Consider the following 14,147-nt stretch of genomic DNA (forward strand, 5'->3'; position numbering starts at 1 on the left):
CATTGAATGAAGTGGTATATAAGACGGATGAAGGGCTCGAGAAAAAATCAGGTGAAGCCTTACAAAAATATTTAAATCAAACCCGGACATGCAAGAAAGTTATGGTTTGATAAATGATGGATGAACGGTTGCATGGATGAAAGACAAACGATTCAAAAACATTCATGGCTCTCTCACCTCGACCAGATCGAGGTGGGAGATTTTTTTTTTGTTTTTTTTTTTAAGGTGATACGGTCGAGGTGTTGGCGCCGTACCTCTCTGTCTTTGAGAACAGCCCGAGTCCTGTAGAGCAGCAGGAGTCGCACGTCGCTGTCTCCCAGGCTGAAGTTACTCTCCAGGATCTGCAGCACGCTGATGCGGGGTCGCACGGGCAGGGACGCGTCGCCGCAGAATGGACGCAGCCAGGCCAGGAGGTCGTCCGAAGTCACCGCGCTGTCGCTGGGCGAGAACGGCAGCAGTCACAGTGAGGCGGAGATAAAGAGACAGGCACTGACAGATGAGGCGTTAGAGGTCATTCCAAGAGAAAGTTCGCAAGGAGTTTAGCTTCCCTTCCAAGAAAGAGTGATAGCATATATCCGCAGGCCTAATGAAACAGACTATTAGTGTTGTCATAACATTCTTTTCCCGTATTGCTGAATTTCTCTCGCCTAGTCCACCCACATCTCCGCCGTGCTGCCGTGACTCAACGGGAGCAGCCGTCCAGAACATTAGCACGCCTCCCGGGTTACCGCCGCAAACATGGCGAGGGGGCCGTCACCGTCTTCAGGGCTTTTCTCTCAATCTTAAAGCAATTAACCGCTTTACATTGATTCAAGCCGAGTGAGCTGCACTCCGAAGAATGCGTCGCTCTCGCATTGATGGCGAGCTCTGACGGCAGGAGGCTCGGCGGCGGCTGTCGGTGTAGGATGACAGTCAGGTGAGCCAAATAGATTTCTATTTCTATTATTTTGGATTAATATGTACTTCAAACCATCGGTCATACAACACAGTCTGGGGTAGTTGTGCGTTTTTGCACTTTTGAAGGTGGAAGGTACTGTTTCCCATTGGTTTTCATTTAATTATGTGAATTCTTTAGTCTTACTCTGCCCAGTAAGACCGTGGACACACTGAGACCAAAACAAGCCAGCCTTGACTTTTCTATGGATGCCTCAAAAACTACAACTGTCGAAAGATTGTGATTAATCACAGAATTCCTGTAATTAATCGTGTTTTGATTTGCACGTTTAGAATTCTGTTACTTTGAATTTCAAGGCAAATGTAAGCTATTTCTTTGCAGAGTTTCTTAATTGGGAATCAAATCAACACAAAGAAAGAAGTCACTTTTTGACCTTTTGTATTTTCTTTTGGAAAAATGCCATGCATATTTCGAAACTACATCAAAAACAAAATGCTCGAACGGAAACCACGAGTTAGAGGAAGGAAACAACTTTCAAGTATTAAGAGGAAAAAAGTAACATAGTGCTCATTTTGAGAGATTCAATACATCAGGTCACTTCAGAAACAAATCACGTACAATTAGCAAAACAATCACACTAATCCTGACAGGAAAAAACAGCAAGCAGGTTCTACAGTATGTAACACTGGTCTGAAATTGCTGTTTTCTCTCATGCTTTGTTTTCTTTGAGCCAATCGCTATCCTGATTCTGTGATTAATTGCAATAAAAAATAAACTCTTCTGACAGCCCTACATTAATTAATTGCGACTTCCACTGACAGTCCTACTCAAAACACATCATATATAATGTTATACATGTTTGATACATACATAGATTATCAGTAAAGTTTCTGTAAAATCATGATTATTTTCATACAGTGAAACTTAAAATTCAATATTGTGACAACCTCACTTACTATACAGACGTTTCAACAAAACGATAGCTTTAAATGTCAATGATGGTTGAATCAAATTTGTCCTTTAGTCTGCCTCACAGGTTTTGTTTTCCCCTTCCTTTAAGTTCACAGCAAGACTCCAACAAGAAGACGGCTACAATGAGTTTTTTTCAGTTGTTCAATCAGAAAAACACACACATTTAAGGAAATCTTTTCTTTATTTATGAATTCAGCAAGCTGGAAAGAACAATAAACTGTTATTTTTGGTGACTAATGTTATAATAGAAGTGAATCGGGCTGATGTGGAGCTGCAGAAATGTTGTGATACTGCAAAAAGAAAAAAAAAACTTGCTATCACACTGGCTGGCAGGTGCCTTTTGCTGATTTCTCCTAATTTATTTATCAGGCATTTTACTGACATTTGACACTCTGCGGGTATTAATTTCGGAGCATGAATAGAGTTGAAAAGGCAGACGATAATGAGAGCGTGACGGCGACTGAGCAGCCTATTTGAAGCCTGTGATTTACTGTGTGATTTATTTAATTGTGAGTTGAGGCACCAAAACATTCATTTGGATGATGAAGAATTTTTTTTTTTCTTTTTTTTTTTTTTTACCTGGACACTTTAGTTCAAAAGACACAAACAATGTGTTTCTGGATGTTTGTGTGAGTGTCTGCATGGACACATGTAACCTACCCACTCTGCACATTGTTGTGCACGGCGGTCACCATGGCCTCCAGAACTCCAAGGGGTTGTGGGTAATTTGTCAGGGCATCCGGGTCTCCACTGCAAAAAAAAAAAAAAAAAAAAAAAAAAAAGAAGAAAAAAGTCACAGTCATCTTACATGATGCGCTAATTAAGATACGATTTTCAAATTACCACCATGTCAGGGGACAACGGCTGAGGAAGGGAAGGAAAGGAAATCAAAGGCTTTGTTAGTTAAAAATGTGTCTGGCAGCGATTAAATGTTTAAAGCAAACGCAGCTTTGTAAAAATTAACCATCGTGAAATTGTTTTAGGTCCTGGAGACAAGACGCAACAGAAAAACATTTATATCTGTCTCCAACTTTACAGCCTCACGGGCTGAGGATGCTGGGAATTCAGGAGAACATATAATTTATTCACTTAACACTGTTGGAAACAAGCTTTTTTTTTCTCCTGATGAGGTGTAAATGAGATTTAAAGGAGAAATAACTGTTATTTTGAGTTTAAAAGGGCAACTGGAAAGTCATTTCGGGTATTTTTCGGTTCCGTTGCAGCTTTGCGCATCAATGTGTTCACTGTATGCTGGAGGGCCATTTATCACGACGTGAGGAAGGTGGTGGAGGGGAAACAAAAAAAAAAAAAAAAAGTGGGGTGATTTCCCCAGACCTGACTCCAAGCCACAACTGAGAGAGAGCCCAAACACAAAAATACAAAGACTTGGCCCATATATACTGTATACATATATATATATACACACACAACAATGCCCCTCTCCACACATGCACGCACGCGCCACATACAAATGAGTTGGCTAGAAAAGGAGGAAAGACACTGCAGCATTTTCCTTATTGCATTTTACCACTTACGTTATCCCCTCAAACACAGAGCGGTTATGACAGATACAAAAGATGGCCATTAGCGGGAGGCTCAGGTATAAGCCTGCCGCAGCACACTGAAGGCTCACCGAGAGCCAAAAACAAGGCCGCCTCATTCATACCTGCCAAACACAATGCTTCAAGAAAACCCTGGAAAAACCAAACATGTGGACACGGCCGTGCACGCACGCACGCGTGCGTGTGTGTGTGTGTATGTGTGCAGAGTGAGATCTGCACACACAGCTGTATAAGGCTGCATTAATTACAAAAAGATAATGAATCGGAGAAAGCGACTACACGTGCACATGCAAGAATGAGTGTGTGTTTGCGTGCGGACACAAATCTAAACACAAGCGAATGTCCGTGTGCATGCAGACGCATTTATTTGGAGTGTGTGTGTGTGTGTGTGTGTTGTAAATACAGGTGCCATTTATCTGCTCTATGCCCCATTGAGCAGCTATAAAACAGCAGGAAATGAGGCAGGAATATAATCAAGGCGATTGGTGCTCATTTATCAAGCCAATCTCCTGGCCTGATGATATCTGCTTCTGTTGGTTCGTCAGTTGAAGCACTTGATACTTTGGAGGGCGAAAAGGACAAGAACAAAACGCTGCTCTCAGCTTGTGCCAATTTCAGCCAATTAAACCAACTTACATGTTCAGCAAACTGTTAATCCTGAAAATCTTTTCTTTTTTTTTTTTGAAGCATTCGGATGTCAAGTCGGGCAGTGTCCTGGTATTTGCCCCGTGCCTAAACGCGGCAGCCCTGCAGACGTGTCGAGTTGAATCATCGCAGCCTTCCCTTTGAATGCTGGGAGCAGGAAAACACCAATAAAATGCTGCGAGCCCAACTCCCACCGGCAGCTACTGTGGATTCAATTCAGCACTTCAGGCATTTGTTTTGACAGTGTTCTTTCCACCAACATGCTGGGCCCAAAGTGGACCAATATACAGCATATTTTCAGTTAACGGCCAACAGAGATCAGACTGCAGGTGTTCGGGTGGCCTTCAGTATTATGTACTGTACTTTGTAAAGGCAGTTTTTTGTCATCAACCTATTTTGTATGAAATATTATTGCATATTTGTACACATGAGTATTACCGTTTATTTTTGATCCCATTTTACCTTTAAATCCTACTATTCAATTTTTTACCCTTTCAATTTTAAGGGCAGGAGAAACACCTTAGTTTAATCAAAGTGTTGTCTGCAGTTATGCAATGAAAATGAAGGTCTTGAATCTTTCAGATGGATGTGGCAGCAGGCAAGACAGACTGAATGAAGACCCGAGGGCTGTGCTGATGCTCCGATATCCTCTACATTTCCATTGGTGAGTCACAGTGGGTGGAATATTTGATAACAGATTCTGTCTGTACTGTACAACAGTGTAATTGGTTCAACACTAACCCATTATTAACCCTTTTTAGGAACCACTCAGGGGGCTACCAGGGTGCAGCGTAATATGATCAAGGGAAAAACAATAGCGAGAGCTGCGAAGATAAGAATTAGCAGGGTATCGAATGTACGGACTTCTGAGTTTTGTATGTTTTCATCGGGTTTATACTCAAGACAGTAGATACGAAAAAAAAACAAAACAAAAAAACTGGTTTCTGTGCTCATAAGTCCTGTGGTTGATTTTAAAGATATCTATGGAGTCTCGATGGTCTATTTAGTTTGTTGCAGACTGGTTATTCAGTATTGATCAGCGTTCGTTTTCAGGTAAGTTTCTTCAAACAGAGAGAAAAACATTTAAATTGACTTCATGCATTTTACTTGTAATTAAGAGCAAAAAGATCTTTGGTCACCATGGTAACCAGCTTTGCAGCTTTGAGTCTGTTGTGTCGATTATACATTAAATTATCATTGTTCATATCTACTGTTCTGATGACCACAGCTGATCTGAGATGTGAGTGGTTCGGGATGCACACTATCCACAGATTCAAATGCAAACAGAAACAGTGACAAACACAGTTTTGTGATTGCAGAAAAATGCAGAGTTGCGGAGAAAAGATATGAAGTACGTGAATGATCTTGTTTAAAAGCAGCTGACAGCGAGAGTCAAGCAAATAAAGCTGAACGAGTCAGTGAGAGCGAAAAGCCGAATAGTTAATATCAGATAATAGTGTCACCTTTCACTCATTTCAAAAGGAATTAAAAGTGAAGCGATTTTCTGCACCATGACAGCAGGTTTTGAACAAGTTTCACCTGATATTTTTCTAAATCTATATTTGATCTAAAACGTAAATGCATCTATGACTCAAGCTGGGAGTTAATCATCCATAGTAATCATTAGTTATGTTCCCCTCTGAACTTCTTAAGAGCTAAGAACAAACAGCTTCCCTCTGTTTACTGTCTTCATTATCAGCTGTGCTGGAGCCACCAGTGCCATCGCCGTCCAGTGATTCTAATCTGAATTCACACAAGAAAGGCAAGCATAAAGGAAGGTATTTAGTCCCAGCCTCGCCGTTATTTAGCAGTGTCCTTGAAGAAACTGTACGTGTGTATCGACGAGACCCCTGAGCTTGTGTGCGTTCTGTTCGATCGCTGTTTTCTGATGTGTATTTGTCGGAGGAACGGAGGGAACTGAGAAAGGGAGAGAGAAAAATACCTGAGCGCTGCCACCACTCTCTGCACCGCGTCGTGCAGCACGTCTTTGACAGACAGGTCAATGGGCCCGACCGCCACTCGGAGGAGCTCTCTGATGTGCTCCAGCGGCTGTCCGTCAGTTGCCATGTTGATCGCCAGCTCGCGAACTTTTGACCTCTCGGAACGGGACAGATCATAAAGCCGACTGTATCCCTGCAGCTGCTCCTGAAAGCAGAAACAAAACAAGAGGTTACTTCAGCAATTTCTATTTCATTTTCTCTATTTATTGAAAATTTAAGGTTAGAAATGCACAAGGTTCATTAAAAAACTAATTAGTGCTACACAAATGGCTCATTTATCGAAATAGCCTTTCATCAGAAGCATTGTGTCCTTAAGGTGTGTGAATGTGGTTTTCTTTTGAGCGTTTCATGACCTGCCGCTATGAAAAAAAAAAAAGGAAGATAAAACAAGCACACACGTTTCAACGTGGAACGTTACGGTGATACAAAGCGACTGTGTGCACGCTCTTACCGCTCCAGCTGTATCTTGGAGACAGATGTGTGAATAAGGAAAAGACCTTGGGAATGTTTACATGTGATTAAGAGCAGGAGAGCTGTTGAGTCTGCCTCTCTCTCTTTCATTTTCAACCAAAGAGGAAGCGGTACAGAAATAGTCCACCAGATTCTTTGTGTTAAATTCAGGCGCGGTGAATGTCGGTGCTCAGGTCGAGCAAGGACGCCCTGCCACCTCCGGGAACCTGGACCGGCTGTAATATTCATAGACAAGATATTGATATTCATGCGGAATTCTTAAATCATACATTATATTCAGGATATATGGATATCATTTATTTATGATACTTTCTATGTAAAATTTATCCAGAAGCGGTGTCGGAGCTGTAGAGTAAAGAGCAACGTATCTCAGGTATCTTCTTGTGGACGTCCGTATAGCTTCACTGTGATTTCTGATGCTCAACGCAGCAGGCGAGTCTGACACCATGAACAACTGTCGAGGAAGCGCAGTGCTCTCAGTGAAACGCCACTTGGAGGCGAGACAAAAGTGTGCTGTACATTCGCAATTTACCATCCTTTGTTAAATTCTTAGCAGCATTTACAGGACAAGCTAGAAATCAACAGAAAAGCTGAATAGCTTGAGAACTCGTATAATTATATTCATTTGCATGTACAAGCAGGGTCAGTACTGCTCTGTATCACTGGACTGACATGAGGACATTTAAAGGACATGGTGGAACAGGACGCAGTTCCACTTGTTCCAGCCCAGCATGGAAAATAACAGATAAATTAAAAGAATCAATCATTTGCAGCAATGATATTAGCATTCAGCTCCTCCGACGCCAGATGATCACAGCCAAGTTTTTTATTGCCAAAAATGTGTCATTCAACACAAGAAAAAAGGGAATATTACAAGGATTTATATGGTTACTATAGAATAATGTTCTTTTATTCTTTGGAGAGGAGCCCACAGCTTTAAAAAACACTGCACTATATATAATATCTTCATTATACAATTTCCTTTCCTCATCACAGGTCAAGCCACCTGTGGCGCAGTACTTTTTATGATCCGCCATTATTCCCCAACAGCTGGTCGTGAATACGTGATGAATGGCCGCAGTATAGCCAAACAGAGCCTAAAGACCTGTTTCTATCCATCTTTTCTATCTTATCTGCAATTTCCCAGTTCGTACATCTTTTTTTTTTAATTCTATCTCCAAGGATAAAACCGCTTTCTCCATTACAAGAGGGAAAGAAGTAACATTTCTGAGGATGCTGTGTGTGTGTGTGTGTGTGTGTGTGTGTGTGTGTGTGTGTGTGTGTGTGTGTGTGTGTGTGTGTGTGTGTGTGTGTGTGTGTGTGTGTGTGTGTGTGTGTATGTGTGTGTATGTGTGTGTACCTGAGACTCTGACCTGGTGCTCTAGCTTGTAATGCTTAGATCTTCTTCTCCATAATGTAGGATATGAGCTTTTTAAACACAGATGTAAAAGGGGCTAAACATCCTTAACTTGCGCACAGTGGGGGTCAGAAATGGCCAGTTTTCACTGCTGCCTCTTAGTCGCATAGCAACGCTCAGCTCGCCAAAGCATAATGTCCTGTCTTTCCAGTGCACTTGTGCACACACACACGCACGCACGTACACACACACACACACGCATGCAGGCAGAGTGAGGTGATACTGAGGGAAGTCAGGACGACTTTGCTTAATGAGATACGGCACGGTGCATGTACTGTATACATGCTCGCGCAGCGGAGCTCATTTGAAACAGCAACCCGGAGATTTACATTAATATACCCTTGACTGGTCCCAGCGAGGCTGGGAGGAGCGCAGCCGAGCGGAACCGCTCCAAAACAGGTACCAAGAAGAAAGTGTGTGTGTGCAGACACCATCTGTATGTCCAAATAAAGGTGACCTCATGAACTGGCGAGGGAATTAAAGGTGAGAGTGATCAAGAGTGTTTGTTTGTGTGTGTGTGTCGAAGGATGTGAGTCAGTAAATCTAAAGGTCATGAGGAGACTGATTGCATGGTCAACTTTCCTGTTAACCAACACCAAAATCAACCACACCATCACCTCGGCGCTTTAGTAGATAGCGGGGAGAAAAGCGACCCGCTGCAGTCAAAGGAATAATTCATCTCTTTCAGCAGTAATAATCACGTACTCCTTAAGTAGTCTGTTCTTTTATGTAGTGCAAGAATTCATAGTGACTTTTTATGTTCCTCCAGGAAATGGTGCCAGATTTAGTTTTTGAAATATTAGATTCGGAGGAAACTACAGAGAGCTTTCGCCTCACAGCAGGAATACTCCTGGTTTGAGTCCGCTTGAACGAGTTTGCATGTTCTCCTTGTATGTGAGCAGGTTTTTTTTCCTGAGTAGTAATACAAGCAGGTGTTAATATGAGTGTATTTGTCAGAGAGTGTCTGTAACAATCACTATATGTCACCAATCTCACACAACTTCACTCCTTTTAAACCGTCCACATTTACATCAAACATAATTGAAGTTTACTGAACTCTGTGTGTCTCACAATGGAATTATCTTTCTCACAAATGAAATAAAGTGGCTGGAGTGTGGGGCAGATGGGGTCTACCTGCTGGCTGTCTTTGAGTGACAGAATGAAGGCATGACTCAGGGTGTCCAGGTGGGCTTGTGATTGCTGCAGGTGCGCGAGAGCCTCATCAAAAGTCTTTCCCGCTGGGCCCGTCCCTTCCTGCGCCCCGCTCTCATCACCTCCCCTCTTTCTGCTCTTCTCTCCGAGCTGGCGCAGGGCTTTGGTGGCTCGCTTTATCACTTCCAACCTTGTCGGGATGCTCAGCTGGACACAGAGACGTAAGGATGGAGGGATTAAAATGAGCAGGATTAGAAATAGGGTTATGAAATTCAAAGTTTCGTAAGAGCTGGGGTCACATCAGGTAAAAAAAAAAAAAAAAAAAAAAAGCAGAAAAAAAGGAGAGAAATTATTTACATCAATTTCAAACTTAGCATGTTGAAGGCATCTGTGCGTCTGAGTGACAGGGATCACAGCTGCCAGCCAGGAGTAATTGATTTGATTCAGTGAGAGCAGGTTAGCCATTCAGGGAGCGAAGAGAGGGCCTTCGGCTACCAGGAGGATCTCTCGCAGAGAGGCTCACTCGCCCTGACAAGTCCTGCTCACAGATTCACACCATAAAGACACATTGAAACGGTCCAACTTCACACTTCCGGGGAACGCCATCCGTCCTGCATTTTTATCTCTGCGATACCTTTAGTCGAACTGAGAGATTTTCTTTTTCTCTGCCACAGCAGGATAATCATTCCAATAGAGCGAGCTCACAATTTTTTCATTGCAGGTTAAAGAGTCATTACGCAATCGCGAGTCCTTCCGCTGTGGAGTCAGATTTTAAAAAGCACAGTTAGCGTCAGAATGATCCTCCGCACGGCTCGAAATGAGGCTGAAATTCGAGAATGCTCCAAACAAAGAGGTTATTTACAATCGATACTTGGGGCGGTGGGGTGATAACTCCCTGTCATCTATCTCCCCCCTTGGCCTTCTGGGAAATGGATCAATTCACTGTGGGGGTAAGGGGGGGGGGGGGGGCAACGGGTGACTGAAAGGTCAAATGAATTCCCAATCGACACACAGGGGGTCAAGAATTTTCCTTTGAGGGTTTGAAAAGTATGGGGGGAAAAGAGGAAAGGCGAGGAAAGAGGGTGGGGCTGGGGGGAGCATGTGTGCCCTCGGGGGTAATCTGCATGCTAAAGACCACAGAGGAGAAAACAGTGCCTGCTGGGAATTGGAGTTTAATTGGCTCAGAGGAAGAAAGGGATCAATTAGCTCTCTTGGAGTTATGGAGAAAGAGAGGGGGCATAATACAAAAAAAATGAAAAGGGAAGGTCTGGAGAGCAGTGTTGGCAGGGTGCCCGTATGAAAAAAAAAGAACAGTGGGCGACTATTGATAAGGCGCACTGAGGCACTTTAAGTCGACTGCGGGACATTTTTTTCAAAGTGCTGTAATTATGCGTCTGACATTTCTTGTGAAATTTCATAATTTCTTTTATAAATCATGACTGGTGTGTGCTTTGAGGCTACCAAGTGTGAATGTGAACAGAATAATATATTTAAAATTAGGAGAGGGCTTTTTGACGCTCCCAAAATTGTGCCAGAGGCTTTCGAGAAGACCGGCGAGACAATGGAGGGTGGGGAGCGAAGAATATGACAGTTTGATGTAGTGATTGAAAATCCCCACAATCCCTCCCTTTACACTGCACGAATCCTGCCTGGGTGGCTGCCTGGAACCAACTATCTTCTGTGCTGCAATTATAAACTGTCTGCCCGACTCCCTCGGACAGTAATGGAAAATAGAGGCTCTTTCACACTGTTCTGTATTACACTACTTTTCCTCTTTTCTGTCTGGCATGAAGTAACTCAGAGGGGGGGAGGGGGGGGGACGGTCACTTTGGTCTAAATTCAGCTTACATTTTTGGCTGCATCGGGGGAGAAGGTGATGCTGTCCAGAAAGCAGACGGCGTCAGCAGGGACCAGCCTGTCCAGGTACTTGGCGCAGGTGTCGTAGGCGTGCAGGTAGTCCTGGTCGCTCTGAGGGGGCCTCTTCATTAGCTGGGGGTCTCCTTTCCAAAACAGCTTCTGCAGCCACGCTGCGTGGACGGCACTCGGAGAGACGGTCGCTCCTCCGCCGCCGGGCACAGGCAGCCGACTGGCGAGTTTGGAGATGGAGAGCACGTTTTGGCTGGTCAGAACAGGTTGGAGAGTGGCCAGCGGATCCAAGGACTCATCGGTTAGCCGCCGGTAGTCCAAACCTGCGAGCAATGAAGATATATATCGACATGTTCACCAGTTTCAGCTCCAGAGAAATAACACTGTGTCAGCAAAATGCCTTCATCTGGCCCAAACATGAGAAGGAGGACTTGGTGTCCTTGCACATCTTGCAGACAGATCAGTGGATTTTTGGGGACTACGGGGAACTCGTCAGTCTCTTCTGTAGAAATACCTTTTTTTTTTTTTTTATGTATATCAATATCACAGAAGCTGTGTGTATGTGTGTGTGTGTACTCACCATGGCACATTATGGACTGCATGAGATGCATTACAACAAATAGAGTCTAAGCCTTTATCGTTCAGACAGTGACACTTTATCAGGAGGGATTTGCTTTGATGTATACAGTGCACGCAATTTTCCCACATTTACATGTTGGAAAACCATGCGGCTCTGTGATTTGATATGCAGGGGATGTTCAATATTCCATTACATGACAGTAATGCATCAAGAGAAGTGCTCAGAAGAGAGTGAAAAGCTGATATGGAAAACAAAGATTGCGTGTGACCTGTATGTGAAAGCAGGGCTGTCTGTCTGCGTCTGCATGCGAGCATGTACAGTTTGACTGTGGACCTGTCGACGTGCATCATATCTGCCTCTGCAGTGCTCTCCGAGCACGTGTGCGAGTGTGTGTGTGTGTGTGTGCTTGGTCTCCAGTGCTATCAGACAGACGCATTACTGTGGCAGCACCGTGGTCCTGTCTGGGTTTTAAATATTTAACACTGGTCTGCCTGTGGGGAGGACTCTGTCAACGATGCTGGGAACCACACACACACACACACACACACACACACACACACACACACACACACCGAGGAGGTCGAGCACGAACACGCGCGCACACACTTCCAGACAGGCCCAGACGGACACTTAAACCAAAGATAAGAGCTACATGCACTTACACATGTATTCCTATTCTCTCCTCTGCCCCACCCACCACCTCCTGCCTCCATCTTTTCCTGGCTGCATCTCCTCCCCCTTCCTCAGGAGACCACACTCAGACAGTCAGCTGGTACCACGTCGAAAACCGTGATGAATATTGGACACACACCACCTGTCTCTAAACGGTCTGAATGCCTCCTTACATACATCTGGTTGTATTCCTTCGCATGTTCCAGCACAGGGCTGCAAATGAGTGTTTGTGCGTCTGCTTCGGACTGTTCGAGCGGAACGTTATTGGCCTTGCAGACATGACAAACCCCTGTGGGACTCAACCGGGTAACGCAGTGCGCGCACACACATGTGGGCTGCGAATGAACAACGTGTCTGGAAGTGACTGAATGAGAGAGAAACAGACAGATGTGGAACAAAAAGGTTTAAAATGTCGGCGCAACTGAGTCAATAGATGTTACAAAACAAATAATCCATTCTGCTTGGTAAGACTGTAGTCAGCTCTGTGCATTATTGCGCATAGATGTTACAACTGCTGCGCACTCGCTCATTTATCAAATCCCTTTAACAAGGAGTGTCTGAGTTGCCTCAGAAATATGAGCAATAACAAACTCTGCAGCCAAACATGGTTATGCAAAGACTGTCTACATTTCTTCACATCACGCTTACAGGACAAGGGTTATTTATCACAGCCTGTACAAGATGCCATTTATGTTCACACCCACATTTGCCAACAATGAAACTTTTTATATTGCAAAGAGTGAGAATCGGACCAAGTAAATTGCACTACTTATCAAACATATTTGTTATATCATGTAAGTGGGTTGCTGAGTATGCAGCTGATCACAGTGTGTGGTGGAAGCATGTGGCTGCAGAGAAGAGAGGTGAAGTGGTGAACACTTCCAAGTAGGGGTGTCCTCAGATAGTCGACGATTTGACTATTCGTTCGAAGGGGCCTGATTCGACTGCCAATCACGCAGTCGAAGCATCGAAAAAATGTGATTATTAAACGAGGACCATTCCATTACAGCTGTATGGGGGTGCTGAATGACTGATTTTACATAGAATTGCTTGTTTTTTCCCAAATAAACATGATATAAAGCCTATTTGATATAAATGTTAGCCTATCAAATATACTGTGGAAAAATTTATTTGTACTTTTATTCAATATTCTATCTATTTACTGTTTGTGGATGAACCACCATGGTGAGTGGCACAATCCGATTTTGCGCAGAGCTCCGTCACAGAGCAGCATCTTGGTGGTGATTTGACTTCACTTTAAAAGGCTCACAATGTCGAAAAAAAAAACAGAACTTCAGACAAGGCAAAGATGATCCAAAAAAATGTCAAATGCAAGTTGTGTCCTTTCATATCACTTCACAACAACATGGCTTTCCACCTTAAACGGGTAAGTAGCCAGATAACTGGGCTAATAAAAGACGGTTCTGTTACTTATTTCTCATTTTTAATGCTGAGTTTCATTTCGTTTAATTGTAATATTTTAGGTTATTATTATATTATCATTTTATTTATCTAAAAGGCTAATTCTATTTAATTTAATGTTTGTTTTTGCATGGATGTTGCGCTGCGAAACGGACCCGACACAGCGCAATTAAGCGTATTTAATTTGAGCAGATAATGTGAGAAATTGTTTAGCCAAAAACTGTAAGCTTATCTGCAGAGCTTTTAGATATAAATAAATGACATGCTTTAGCCCGTTTGTTAGAAGTGGGGTTGGTTCTGGTCATTTGAACTATAGTTCATTTGTTTGATGTTTAGAGTTACCGACACTTTGTTCCAGTCTGTGTGTCAGTGTGTAGGAAAAAAAAAAGTGTTGTTTTACCTGCCTGCGCTGTTTTGTTTTTTTTTTTTGTTTTGTTTATTTTTTTGTATTAGTGCAATCAGGGAGGGCCCCGACTGTAGGCATAGGCGCCCC

At 43.3% G+C, this 14,147-nt stretch overlaps 1 protein-coding gene across 1 annotated transcript in view; it reads right to left on the minus strand.

Annotated features, from left to right (window-relative positions):
• nbas (NBAS subunit of NRZ tethering complex) overlaps positions 1–14,147 on the minus strand; it is a 161,240-nt gene that overhangs the window by 43,918 nt on the left and 103,175 nt on the right. The window contains exons 45-49 of the mRNA XM_030109523.1: positions 10,963–11,303; positions 9,097–9,321; positions 6,017–6,219; positions 2,528–2,617; positions 255–438 (exon numbers count right to left, since the gene is read on the minus strand). Of these exons, the coding sequence (XP_029965383.1) occupies positions 255–438; positions 2,528–2,617; positions 6,017–6,219; positions 9,097–9,321; positions 10,963–11,303 (1,043 nt within the window). The remainder of the gene's footprint in view (positions 1–254; positions 439–2,527; positions 2,618–6,016; positions 6,220–9,096; positions 9,322–10,962; positions 11,304–14,147) is intronic.

The sequence above is a fragment of the Salarias fasciatus genome, chromosome 15 (genome assembly GCF_902148845.1).
Source record: "Salarias fasciatus chromosome 15, fSalaFa1.1, whole genome shotgun sequence".
In the NCBI taxonomy this organism is placed as follows: Eukaryota; Metazoa; Chordata; class Actinopteri; order Blenniiformes; family Blenniidae; genus Salarias; species Salarias fasciatus.